Source organism: Carassius gibelio, chromosome B13, assembly GCF_023724105.1.
Source record: "Carassius gibelio isolate Cgi1373 ecotype wild population from Czech Republic chromosome B13, carGib1.2-hapl.c, whole genome shotgun sequence".
NCBI classification, from domain to species: Eukaryota; Metazoa; Chordata; class Actinopteri; order Cypriniformes; family Cyprinidae; genus Carassius; species Carassius gibelio.
The window spans coordinates 21607434-21621373 of NC_068408.1; the positions used below are offsets into that span (position 1 = coordinate 21607434).

Consider the following 13940-nt stretch of genomic DNA (forward strand, 5'->3'; position numbering starts at 1 on the left):
AAAAAAATATTCAGACATGCTTGACCTCTGACCTTTCGAAGGCTTAATTCCCTCCAAGCTTCAGAGCTTTATTTCATTCCATGACAAGCTTTGATCTTGCAATGCCATACCAGGAGAGAGCATGATGGGATGCGGCTGCATGAACAATGATTTCATGGCATACAACTGTACAAATGGCTGAGAAGCAAGACTCCTGAAAAAGCAAGATGTCTAACAGCCCTTCTGTTGAATCCTCTCCAAGTCATGGGAGGAAAATGGACGATGGATTCGCTGTTGTATTTACTTGTGTGTCTGTTTATTTCCACTTAGATCAACAAACTTTGGAGTTTTGTGGAATTCCTCTGCAGATTGGTCCTCGGATAGCTCTTTTTAAACATATATAAGGAGTTTAAATTGCTCTTAGTCGGCTCAGAAAAGTTTGTTGATCTATTGGTGCTCAACACTGATTAGTCTCTCTCCCTCTCTAAACTCTTAACCCACCGCCGAGCCCTCTGTTGAAGCTCACGCTTGTCGTTTTCTTTGTTCAAAGGGTCTGATAGGACCAGCTGGAGTGCCTGGGCCTGCAGGACCAAAAGGAGAAATGGTTAGTGCTGTAAAAACAATTTAGAAACAAATGCATGAAGCTTCAGAAATGGGGGTTTCTAGTAAATGAAGTTTACTTTGAATCACAAATAATTACATTTAGTGTTGGGGAAAGTTGCTTTTAAAAGTAATGCATTACAATATTGCGTTACTCCTTCGAAAGGTAACTAATTGCACTAATTATGGAAAGCAATGCATAATGTTACATTTGTGTTATTTTTTGTCAGCTGGGCTTTAATAGCAAAAAAAAAAAAAAAAAATGTTATATTTTTGGCAGCTGTAAAAGCCCTTTCTCACCAAAAGTGAATTGAATAATCCTCAGCCTGAAGGAAGAGCCTAAAGGAAGAGGTGTGAGTTAATAAATGGGAAAACATTTGCATTACTTATTTGAAAAAGTAACTCAAATATTTAATTATAACTGAAAAGCAATGTATTACTAGTTGAAAAAAGTAATCTACTTGTTACTTGTAATGCGTTACCCCCAACACTGATTACAACATCGCTTAGGTGATAAAAAATTTGGTCAGTCGTTGAATTATTAGATGTTTAATGCACATGCAGGCCTGTTGTCAGCTAGTTAAAATAAAACATTCACTGATTTTGTGAGGAGTCCAGTGTAATATAGGTTCAGTATAAAGCCACTATAATGTCTTTTTTACTTTACAGGGGGAAAAGGGTGATATGGGAGTAGCTGGACCAATTGGGCCTCAAGGCATCCCTGTAAGTGCTGTACCAGAGCACACTTTAACATTTCAAATACTGTAATGTTTCAATATAAGTGCACTGAAATGAAAATGGACCATCAGTAACTTCTCTCCCTATTCATTCAGGGTTTAGTAGGACCACCAGGATTAAAAGGAAACCGGGTAAGATTATAAAAGCGCTCTTGATCATAGTTTGTTTGTAGAATATGTTATTGTGACTTTAAGGGACAATAACATGAGTCCACTTTCTTAAAATAAAGGGATGGATGATATTTCTAAACCAGCATGAATCTGCCAAACTTTAAGCGTTAGCTACCACCCATAAAAATAAAAATAAAAAAGTTATTTAATTTGTTAAATAAGTTATTATGCAAAGTTAGCTGTATTTGTTATAATTTGTTTTATTAGTGAGAGAAGCAGAAGCATGCTGGGTATAAGAAATTAGAATGGCTACTGCTTACTGCTAGAACATGTGTGTACATATACAGTGAAGTCTAAAGGTTTGAAAATAAGAACATTAAAATCTAAAATGCTTAAAACCTGAAAAACAAATGTTATGCTATAAATATTGAGAAAAATGCAATTTCTGTACTATTTAATTATCATTAAATATTCATTAACTAAATAAGAAAATGTGTGTGGTCATGTGACTTTTTGTTCAGATTGCAGCATGACCTTTCATTCTCAAATCATGATGAATAAAGCATCAGGATTTACACACAAATTAAATTTGAGTAAAATGTATTAAAGTAGAGAATTTATATTTTAAAAGTATTACATAAAAAAAAAATGCCACTGTATATGTTCATTGATCACTATTTCAACATATATTCCTATTTCAGAACAGTATATATGTTAATCCTTATATACATATACCTATTTGCAATTATTCTCTTTGTTTTTGCAGATCTTATTTTGTTATTATATATGCATGATTAACACAACAACTGATGTATGATATAAATGTTAAAATGTAAATGTTAATGTAAAAGTTAAAATGTTTAGCAAAAGAGCTATTATTATTAAAAAAAAATGAATAGCCCATTGGTTTTCTATGCTTTTCCTATGCTTTCATCCTCGTAGACTGAATGCCTCTATCCTATTAACACTAATTTCCTCAGTTAATGACTGAATGTTTCCCACCTTGAATGTCAGGACATGTCAGTGCTCCTCCCAGCATCCTCCTCTGGCCATGTAGTAGTAAACAGGACCAAACAAATCAATCAAATCTTGGATAATTGTGCTCAGTGGAAGGTGCTGTGGAGGACCTTTGGACACGGTGCTGTTTTTACTCTTGTCCTTTCCTTGTCTTCCTCTCTTTTTTTCCACAGGTCTTCCTATCCCCTTTACCTCCCCCCGCACCCTGGCCTGTGTCCGTGGCTCTTTTTGCTGAGTCGGGCCGGGTCGTCCTCTCTGTCCCCTTCTCACTCGCTGGCCTCCTCCTGCTCCTCCTGCATCCTAATGTTGTAGCCTGGGTTAATACTCCTCCTCTTCCTCACCTCCTACTTTTGTTCATATCCTTCACTGACCTCCCTACCAACCTGCATTCATTTTCTCCCAGTTATTCTAATGCACAGAGTTCTTATTGTTCCACAAGAGCCTCATCTGGATCTCTTTTGAGAGAGGCACAAAACCAAGCAGTGTGGGAAAAGGCATTATGTCAGTGCGGAGCTCATTTTGACATCCTGATGAGAGAGTATATAAAAAAACCACAGCCAAAGGTTCGGAAACAGTCTTATAGAATCAGTATTTGTCAAACAGGATTAGAAAATGAGCTCCATGTTGATTCATAATGTAATTCCACTTGGAGTTTTTTCTTCTTCCTCCATTAAGTGTTATAATAACAGTCATGATGAGGGCTGTGCGGAATGTTAGAACTCTGTATCCTAGCTTGGATAGATCCCACTTTGGAAGAGTTATAAAGCTTAAATGTAATAGTTTCCTCTCAAGAACCATTCAAATCGCGTGCAGACTTGAGGATAAATCACGAAACACTCTAAAAGCAGATCTGGTTTTAATTAGTTATAAAACATAGGGATGTTGATTAAACGGTTTTAGTGCCTCTTCAGTTTTATAAATTAACCTTTGTAATTATATTTCATTGACTCAAGAGTTCTATATGGAATCAATCACAGATTGTCTATTGGAGCCAATTTTTGGGGAATAAAAATATAGTGTTCATTCCATTGAGAAGTAATCACCCAATAAGTTATTGACTTCAAAGGTTTAAATATTTAAATATAGGGCTAAAATAACCTAGTTGGAATGACCCTATAATATAGATGCCATGAAGGCATTTATTATTTATTGGTTTAAAAGTTTGGGTCAGTAGTTGTGTGTCTTTTGAAAGTAATTAATACTTTAATTCAGCAAGGACACATTCAATAATAATAAATAAAAAAAATTATAGTGAAGTAACATTTATAGTGTTACAAAATATTTCAGTTTTTTTATTCATATTTAATTTTACATTTCTACTCATCAAAGCATCCTGGTAAAAAATGCTTTTTTTTATTAATTATTTCTGAAAATTATTCATGTAACACTGAAGAATGGTGCTGAAAATTCAGCTTTGCATCACAGAAAACAATTATATTATAAAATCTGTTAAAACAGACGAATAGTAATAATATTTAACAATATTCCTATTTTACTGTTTTTAATCAAATTAATTTAGCCTTGAGACAAAACACTTCTTTCAAAAACAAAAAAATCCTACCAACAGAAACTTTTGAACTGTAGTGTATATGTAATTGAGACAAATAAAACAAAATAAATAAATAAATACATAGACTCCCAAGGGCATGACCTTTACATAAGTCAATCAACTTTAATTTTTTCTAAATGTATTCATTTTCGAACAGTTATTACGTATAATAAATGTGCATTAAGAATTTTTCCCTCATTTAGAATTTTTGCAAATAAAAAAGTCAAAGTGATATAAAAATCCTTTCACCTACATTGGTTATAATAATAATAATTATAATGTAGAAATATATATTAAAGGTGCCATAGAATGCATTGATACAATATTTTAAATTGTTCTCTGATGTCCCCAGAGAGTGTATGTGAAAATTTATCTTAACATTACTTCCAAATATAATTTTTATATACAACATTCCTATTTACGATCATTCTGGTAGCACATGAAGGCAGAATCAGTAAAAAAAAAAAAAGGCAGAGGCAATGGTAGCTTTAGCAGCATTAGCCTTACAGAGAGCCAAGAAGCTCTTTTGAAAAACAAAATATGAGGCATAATGCTTATTTTGTCTGAAGTCTGGACATCGATCCCTCTTCAGAAGCAGTCTTTGCACAACTCCAGAGCTGAGCTGACCCTCGTTTCTGAGGCAGTCCGGTGTAAATTGATTAGCTCAAGCATATATGACATTTCCATTTTTTATGGGACACTTCCTTAGAAAATGAAAGTTAACCACCGTGTCCTCAGCGGTCTATGGAGACTGCTATGTTTGTTGGTGCATCCCAACACACAACACTTTTAATGGCTCTTTGGCGCCGACATTGTATCTCCAGTAGCCACAGCAAGAGAACAGTAATGGCAGACCGTTGCTTCTCACTCAGGGCTGTGTATATGCTAATAGGGCACAGAGCGTCACATATGGGCGGGACTTTCCCCGAGTATGACGTCATAGTGAGAAACCTAGAACTGTTAGTGTGGAGAGACTGGTTATGATTTATTAGGTTTATAAAACAATGAGTGGGTGGATTTTTACCATTGTTTTCACACATTGTGGCCACACAACTGTGTTCAAACACCTTATAAAAGTGATATTTGCATTCTAAGGCACCTTTAAATATGTATTGTGAAAAGCACTTTACACTATCCAAATAGATGTGCATTAAATGAATCAAGTAAATGAAAGTCTGCACACTAACCACACTGGCTGATCTCCTTCTCCTTAACCCCTTCACTTACCCTCCTTAAATGATCCCACTACTCATCATAGCTCCATTCAGAGACACAGCTACTCTCAGAGTATCTTAAAGAGCATCTAAAGTCTCTTACAGTTATTCATAGTGACGGTGCTTTTCTTACTAGTACTGCTATAATAGACTAGGAGGACTAAAGTCTGACTTTTTTGAATGCACTGTTGTTTGCAGGGGGAGAGGGGCAAGAAAGGCAACAGGGGGGCCAAAGGGGATAAGGGAGACCAAGGAGCCCCTGGATTAGATGCTCCGTGTCCGTTGGTATGTCTTTCGTTCAACGTGCAACACTAAGGCAAAAGGAGACTTTCCAAAAGACATGTCTCCTTCTGTCTTTGTGTAATAAACACTAACAGATGCCCAGAAGAGTTCTGGTCGAAGTCTGTGAATTACAGTGAATATAAAAAATAGAGACTCGTGGATTATATTTGAACTATTATAGATGGGGATTTTAATTAAAAATGACTAGGCACCAGAACTCTCAATGGGATGTTTGCTTTTCAGGAGTTAGACTGACAGGAATATGGTTCTGCTGAACACAGAAGGATGGAAACACTAGTTCAGTAACCAAATGGTGTGAGTTTCCAGCCCTGTGGATGCAGCAGGTCTCTTCCTGTCAGTCTCGGGTCCAGAGTGCTCAGACGCTGGAACAGAGCGGCCAGTGTAGCTGGACTACAGGATGTTTATATGATTGATTTCATGAACAGGGTTTCCGAGGCTTTAAAGGAGAGAAAGGTGAACCAGGGCTGCCAGGCCTGGACGGGCTAGATGCCCCGTGTCCCGTGGTATGCTGCTGTCTATCCCTTTCCTTATTCCGCATGCTTCCTTCCTTCCTGAACCAGTAATGATTTCTAACTGAATAACGCTTCAGCATAGCATGTTTAAGGATTGGAGTGAGTAGAGTTACAGAATAGGACAGAAAATTCTTGCATGCGTCAGTGTTCATATTAATAAACAATTATTTCTATATATTTTAAAGGAATAGTTCCTCTAAATATTAACATTTACTCACACTTCATCCAAGGTCATCAAAGATGCAGATACTTATGTTTTTTCAATGGAACAGATTTGGAGAAACGTAGCATTGCATCACTTGTTCACCAATGGATCCTTTGCAGTGAATGGGTGCCGTCAAAATGAGAGCCCAAACAGCTGATAAAAACATCACAATAATCCACAAGTAATCCACACCACTCCAGTCCATCAGTTAATGACTTATGAAGTGAAACAATTGCTTCGGGTTTAAATACTAGTCTGTAAATCTATAATGATACTTCCTCCAGTGAAAAAGTCCATCCACTGTTGTCCTCTCACATCAAATTCCACAGACATATTTGTTTAGAACTGCTTTGTAATGTTTTTTCCTTGTAAACCATGCTTGGTCTGCACATATTTCTCTCCTGATTCAGATGACTATTTCACTGGCGAAAGCAATATTATGGATAGAGGACTCATTTTGTAAAATTCTTGATGAATTTGTTTCTTACAAACACTCAGATTTCACTTCACAAGACATTCATTGATGGACTGGAGTGGTGTGGATTACTTGTGGATTATTGTGATGTTTTTATCAGCTGTTTTGAATCTCATTCTGATGGCACCCATTCACTGCAGAGGATCCATTCCTGAGCAAATTATGTAATGCTGAATTTCTGCAAATCTGTTTTGACGAGACAAACTCTACATTTTGGATGGCCAGAGGGTGAAGAAAAAACTATTCCATAAATTTTTCGCCATTTTACAAATGTTTCAACCCAACTAATTGATATATATATATATAATAAAAAAAATAAAAATCTATAACACATAAGGTTTAACTTTCTAGATTTCTGTTGATTATGGATGAAATATGTAGACTATTTGCAAAATAGGATTGTTGCTACTTAACTAGTTAACTTTTTTAATATTTAACATGACTGCATGTGTTCCATTTTCATTTCACTTATCTTCGTATTCAATATTCTTACACTAACCCACATTTTGTCTAAATAACCCTTCACTACATTTCACCACATCTGTTTCAGTCCAGTTAATTGGAGCATCCTGGGTCACCACAGAAATCTGCATGAGGGAAAGTGTTTACTGGAAATACATTGTTGCAAAAAGCAGGCATCTTGACTGGTCATTGTTTTCAAGGATACCATTTCACCTGATTAAATTGTCAAGAATGAAAACACTTTGAATTGAATGAAATATCCAAGTATACTGCAGATGGAGATAGAATAGTATACCGTATTTTCCGAACTATAAGTCGCACTTTTTTTCATAGTTTGGCTGGTCCTGCGACTTATAGTCAGGTGCGACTTATTTATCAAAATTAATTTGACATGAACCAAGAGAAATGAACCAAGAGAAAACATTACCGTCTACAGCCGCGTGAGGGCGCTCTATGCTGCTCATTGCTCCTGTAGTCTACACTGAAGACATAGAGCGCCCTCTCGTGGCTATAAACGGTAATGTTTTCTCTTGGTTCTTGGTTCTAAATGAATGCAACTTATAGTCCAGTGCGACTTATATATATTTTTTTCCTCATCATGACGTATTTTTGGACTGATGCGACTTATACTCAGGTGCGACTTATAGTCCAAAAAATATGGGTAATTATTATAAAGTTGCCATTATGTGTTTATGTTTGTGTGCACGGACAGTCATTTATTGATTGACTGCAGAGGGGAAATGGAAAATGTATGTTTCAAAGGTGACTTTTGAAAGGATTATATATATATATTATATGTGCACGGATACGGTTATGTCTCCCTTCTCAAGAAAATGACTAATTCTTACCGTTCTTCACCACTCCTCTTTGTTGTTTTAGGGCGATGATGGTTTGCCAGTACCAGGGTGTTGGAATAAAGTGAGTTCTATTGACTGATCATATCAATATTTCGGTTTTTAAATAAATTGTGGCCATACCATCCTTACTATGATAACTCATAGTAAGTCATATGGGAGGTATTTGTCATATTTGTCATATGGAGGTATGGATTTAAAGTGAATATATTTATAGTCATCTATAATAAGTTTAATGATAATGTAATACCAATTGGTTCAGAAATTATTTAGAGCATTACTCAATACAGAACTAAACATTTTCAGTCGACATTTTTGCAGTCGATTCAACATTTTAAGAATAACTCTATACCTCCATTTGCTTGTAAAGTGTGTGCTCGAAAATAACTTAATCTTTTTGCCTCTTGTTTTGCAGTGACATTAATTCCTGAGTGCCATGTGTGATTGTAAATAGAATATTTATTTTTGTACTTTTTTTTGCCATTGACCTGTTATATTGATAGAAAATACAGCAAACCATAAAAATACTGGCAGGACTTTTGTACAGACGTTTATTTTTATTACTGGTAACATTGTTTATGTAATGGACTTAATACTGTACCTATGCATTATGTCAAAATGTTTTTTTTTTATGGAGGAAAAATATACTGTGGCAGCATATGCATGATATTTGTGCATTATGTTAACTGATAAGTGCCTATTAACTTATTGTATCATGGTGTTTTAATGTGTTGTGTGGGACCACGCTGCACTGATTAGTGGGGCTGGAGTTACAAATTGGCCTTGTGTGTAAGAGGAAACCCTTTGCTCTGAGATTAACATGTTCACACCACACCTAATGAGCTTACACTGTAAATGCAAATGTTTACTGAACATTAAAATGACTTATTTCAATGTCCATACTACATGGGGTAGAAATATCAAGTCAGTTGTTTTATATGAGTTTCAGTGCATAAATTATGAACATTTGCAATGCATGGCTTGTTAAGTGAGTTTTCTCCATATTCACCTGCAATTCTTTGCAAAATATATTATTGCGAAAACTGAATTAATGAACGGCTTTATGTAAAGAAAAGAATGGCTGAAGTCCACACACAGGGCTTTGCCTTGATGGGTTTCATGTAAATATAATATGCCTATAAACCTTGCCCTTTGAGCAGCTATTTTTTTCTCTATCTTTATTCTTATTTCTGGCAATTTAATAGCGTAGTCGTTAAATGCAAGTTACATGGGCAATGAATTTAGTCTTAAATTATCTCGTACATATTGCTGCTCACTGTCAAGCACATGTTTGTGTTTGTTAATAAGCATCAACACAACCATTCAAAAGTTTGGGGTCAGTATTGTTTTTTTTTTTACTTTATTAAGCAAGGATGCATTAATTAAACTGATCAAAAGTTGACTTTTTAACCAGCAAATCAGCAAATTAGACTGATTTCTGAAGGATCATGTGACCGTGAAGACCGATGCTGAACGCTGACCATTTAGAATAAATTACATGCTTATACGGTTATTTTAAATAATTTTAAAAAAATCACAATATTACTGTTTTTATTCTATTTCGACTAAATAAATGCAGCCTTGGTGAATATACAGTAAGTGACTCCTTTCAAAAATCTTACAGACCCCAAACTTTCGACTGGTAGTGTATGTCCCATCTTACCTCATCCATAAGTAAAAAATGAAGAGTCACATGACATGCCATTTACATCATAATATGTTTATTCCCAACAATAATTTTGTTTTATGTTCGTTCAGTGTTGAAGTGGATTGTGTAGGATTGCTGCTGCTTACATTGACAAGCTATTCAGGCTCTGTTTTGCCACTTAATATCAAGTTAAGCATGGTTTGTAATCACGTGTCTATAAACATTTTATCTGTCTGTAATACCTCATACTAACATGTGCCTTAATGCTTTTACTCTGCCAAAGTAGTCAACAATAATGTCGAAGAAGCTATGCTGTCAACATGAGGAATATAAGATAATAAATGGCTGTAAAAAGCCAAAACGTTTTTAAACATGTCTTAATTATTCATATGTTCCCTCTTTGATTTGATATCCTAAGAAGATTCTAATTTTTTTAACTCGTTGTTTGCATGGTTATGACATGATGTTTAAGAAAAATTAACACCCTCTGGATGTTCACGTGCTGAAGTTGTGCTTGTTATTGTGACGCGCATCTGACGGAAGTGTGAAAACTGCATCAGTGGGTTTCAGGATTGTGTTGTGTTGCCTTCTCCGTACGTCACAGCTGCAGATGTCCACTACAAATATGTATGTTTCTTTTATTAAAAGGGTCAGAATCCGTTCCAGCTCGCCAAGAAGTAACCCTGCAGTGAGATCCATAAGCTTCTGCTTCGATTTCCTTCATAAGCAACACAAAAACTTGAAGAGGTTTTGGGAGAGCTTTGAGTTTGGCCTGCTCTTTGGTGGCTCTTTGAAGGGTTTAGTTTCCTGTAAAAGTGTCCTGTAGTACTGAAGGGCTCCAGTGGGTGGCAGATGCGAGACTGGACTACAGAAAACATGCAAGAAGTAGCCTGTCGTTTCTCCAAGTTTTACACCTTTTTCTTTCTCTTTTATATTGTTCACTATGTGAAAGAAACATTTTAGCACATTTCGTTCCTTGTTGATGACGATGTTAATAATGTTTGTGATCAGAGGATCCAGCGCAGCTCGTTGAACATGCAGATGTGGTCTTGAGTGTCCTTGTGTTTCCAGACAAACCAAAGAAAGACAAAATCTTTGATGATTCCTGATTCAAACTATCACTGCCGTCTGTCGAGAGTTGCAAGTAGAATGTGACCTCACACTTCACTCATAGTCGACTTTTATTAGAAGTAGCTATGTATGTAACGTGCTTTGCATTATGCATTACATGTATTACAGTACATTCATATAACATGGTGTTGTAGTCTGCCTTTAAAAAGTGAGAATAGAGTAAGTCGTACAGCTGAAGACAAAGTAAACATGAAAGACTATAACCGAAACTAATTCGAAACGCTCAATGTACAAACTAAATGTTACTTCACAAAAACAGTATTCGAAAATTGCATCATGGGCATTTGATGGAGTTGCAACATTTCACTGCTGTAAACATAGATGTCAATGCTGACTCCATCTGTATATTTGCCAACTCTTTGAAATGCAAATAACTGCATGCAGTTTGTTTGAGTAAATCTATTCTTACAGGATGCCTGTACTTTTCAAAATGTATTGGGGCAGCTAAAGCAACAAATTTCATCCAGCAGTGACGCATTGGCCATTTAATTTATCATTGGTTCAGCACATGTTTAATTCAGATAAACTATTTGTTTATATGAAGTTTTTATGCCTACAACTGAGTAGAGTTAATTTTTTTTTTTTTTTACATGAAAGCTAATTTTGGTTGTTATTATTACCAGAATCACAGAATATACAATACTGCTATGGGATGACAACACCACATCAACCATAACATGGTTTGTGAGGGGAAATCATCTTTAATTGCTTTTAAAATTGTAACCTGGATTTAAAAAAAAAACAAACAAATGAAATTTGATGTGGTGTCATATGTACCAGCAGCTATGATTTTTTAACCTAATGCAAGCATTCCTTATATTATACTTTTACTGTTTCAGAAATATTGGTTGTATATAAACCCACTGTAAATGTTGAGTTCAATCAAATCTTCCATTATGTCGATTTTAATAGATTAAGGTGTTATCCAGATTATTTTAATTCAATACATTTGCATTCAACTCATTAAAGCCTGAGTATAGGTAATTGTTTTCTTGGTAATCTGAAATAAATACAAAAAAAAAAAAAGAAAGATAATGTTTATTTGAAACTTTGATTATTGGATTACAAATGACTGAAAATCTACTTTTATTTGTTTTGAAGACTTTAAGTTGAATGATATATGTGTAATAAATCAGCGTTTCGTAGTGAAACACTTAAAAATAAAGGTTCTTCAGTGGGTTAATAGGGCACATTTTCACTGTTTAGAGGTCTTGGCTATATGATATTCTGGAGATTTAGAAAGATCTTGATTGATTTCTAGGATCTTTAAATCACAAATCATCAGTGCATGAATAGTTTTTTAAAGAACTGGCATTAGGCTGTGTATCATGCTGATTTATGGTGTCAGGCTGTAAAGCCCTTTAACTGTTACCTTTATTTTTAAGTGTGTTTACATCTGTACATTTACAGACATGCATTATTTTATGTCAGCAGGTGGAGAATAATTAATATGTGCAACACATTTCAGATTATAATAACTGACAAAAAGAAGAGAAATACTTTTTATTTGTTATATTCTCAAATTTGTTAAATGTATTACTCATTCTGGACCCACTCACATAATGCTCGATTTACATTGCTCAAAAAACAGGATGAATCTGATCTAATGTAGTCTGTATTATATTAGCATTGGGTGTTTTTTTATTTTATTTTTTACTTTAGAGCATGTTGTAAAGTGTTTTTAGTTTTATTGTACACGAGGCATCATTTCTTTTTTTCTCAGTATAATTTTGCACTTTGAAGTGTGTTTGACCTTTTCCATGTTTTGAACAAGAATATAATATTTGTACTGTACATCATGCGTTTTCTACACATTTCCCTTTTGACGAACATTGTGATCGTGTATTGTCCTTTGTACAGTGTGCTCTTCAAATAACATGTCACTCCAATATAACAATCCTATAGATTAAATCTGCGACACAGCTTTTAAAAGAATACAGTAGTTCACCCGAAAAAAAGAACATTTCCAAGATATAGACTAGTTTGTTACTTCATCATAATAACAGATTTGGAGGAATGTAGCATTGCATGACTTTCTCACCAATAGATCCTCTGCAGTGAATGGGTGCCGTCAGAATGAGAGTCCAAACAGCTGATTAAAAACATCACAATAATCCACAAGTAGGCTACTCTATTAGACTTCAGTCCATCAATTAACATACTGTAAAGAGAAAAGCTGCATGTTTGTAACAAAAAAATACATCAAGACATGTTTTACTTGTTAGAATATGACTCCATAATAATCCATAATTATTGCTATTGTGATGTTTTATCATCTTTTTGGACTCTCATTCTGATGGCACCCATTCACTGCAGAGGATCCATTGCTGGGCAATTAATGCTGCTTAATTTCTTCAAATCTGTTCAGATGAAGAAACAAACCCATCTACGTCTTGGATGGCCTAAGAGTGAGTACATTTTTAAAAAGCTTAGATTTTTGGGTGAACTGCCCCTTTAAATATTCACCTCTCTGGAAAATCTATTGATCCAGGGATTTTTTTTTTTCTTCTTTTTTTTTTGTAAGATATTTATGTAATGTCGAGATATATATATATATATATATATATATATATATATATATATATATATATAATATCCGATAGATTAATAGATGATGAATATAACTGATGAATAGTCAGTTATTTGCCATATTATAAATCGACCTTTAATGAGGAGTGCACTTTCAAAGCAGCTGTCAAGTTCAGCTAGGAACATTAACCAAACTTGTCAGTTGTAGTTTCTGATGCCAGTTTATTCTTGGATCATTCTGATCTCTGCATCACACACTGCCTCCGTGAGCACTGCTGTCTTTTAGAAGAAGTTCAGACTTTGTTCACCTGCTGCTCACAAACAACTTTTTCTTTACGTTTTTCATCAAATGTGTTTCATACCGAGAACAAACATATTATCAAACATTTTGTGTGCTATATCTTTAATGCTGTTGTTGTATGTAATGATAAGAGGGCATTTATTTCTGTGCTTTTACATGAAGTGCAAATGTAAGATAAATTGCAACCACTTGCATGGTTATTATGCAGCTACTTGTAGTCTGACTAACATGTTACGGTCTGTTTGACTAAAGCTTGACTTTAGGGTTATGTTTATCTTTTCCTTCCTTTTGCCTCCTTTAAAATGTTCAAAAT

The 13940-nt window shown here is 34.9% G+C and overlaps 1 protein-coding gene across 19 annotated transcripts in view; it reads left to right on the plus strand.

Annotated features, from left to right (window-relative positions):
* The window catches only part of LOC127970080 (collagen alpha-1(XIII) chain-like), a 53666-nt gene extending 40363 nt beyond the window's left edge, over positions 1 to 13303 (plus strand). For 14 of the 19 annotated variants that reach the window (XM_052572319.1, XM_052572321.1, XM_052572323.1 and 11 more), the window contains 6 exons: positions 530 to 583; positions 1249 to 1302; positions 1413 to 1448; positions 5406 to 5492; positions 8044 to 8082; positions 10315 to 13303. In XM_052572319.1, the coding sequence (XP_052428279.1) occupies positions 530 to 583; positions 1249 to 1302; positions 1413 to 1448; positions 5406 to 5492; positions 8044 to 8082; positions 10315 to 10347 (303 nt within the window). In that variant the 3' untranslated portion in view covers positions 10348 to 13303. Of the gene's footprint in view, positions 1 to 529; positions 584 to 1248; positions 1303 to 1412; positions 1449 to 5405; positions 5493 to 5935; positions 6014 to 8043; positions 8083 to 8433; positions 10038 to 10314 lie in introns of those variants that run through there. The other 5 variants (XM_052572326.1, XM_052572335.1, XM_052572324.1 and 2 more) reach the window with 4 other exon arrangements.
* Positions 13304 to 13940: the final 637 nt, after the last annotated feature.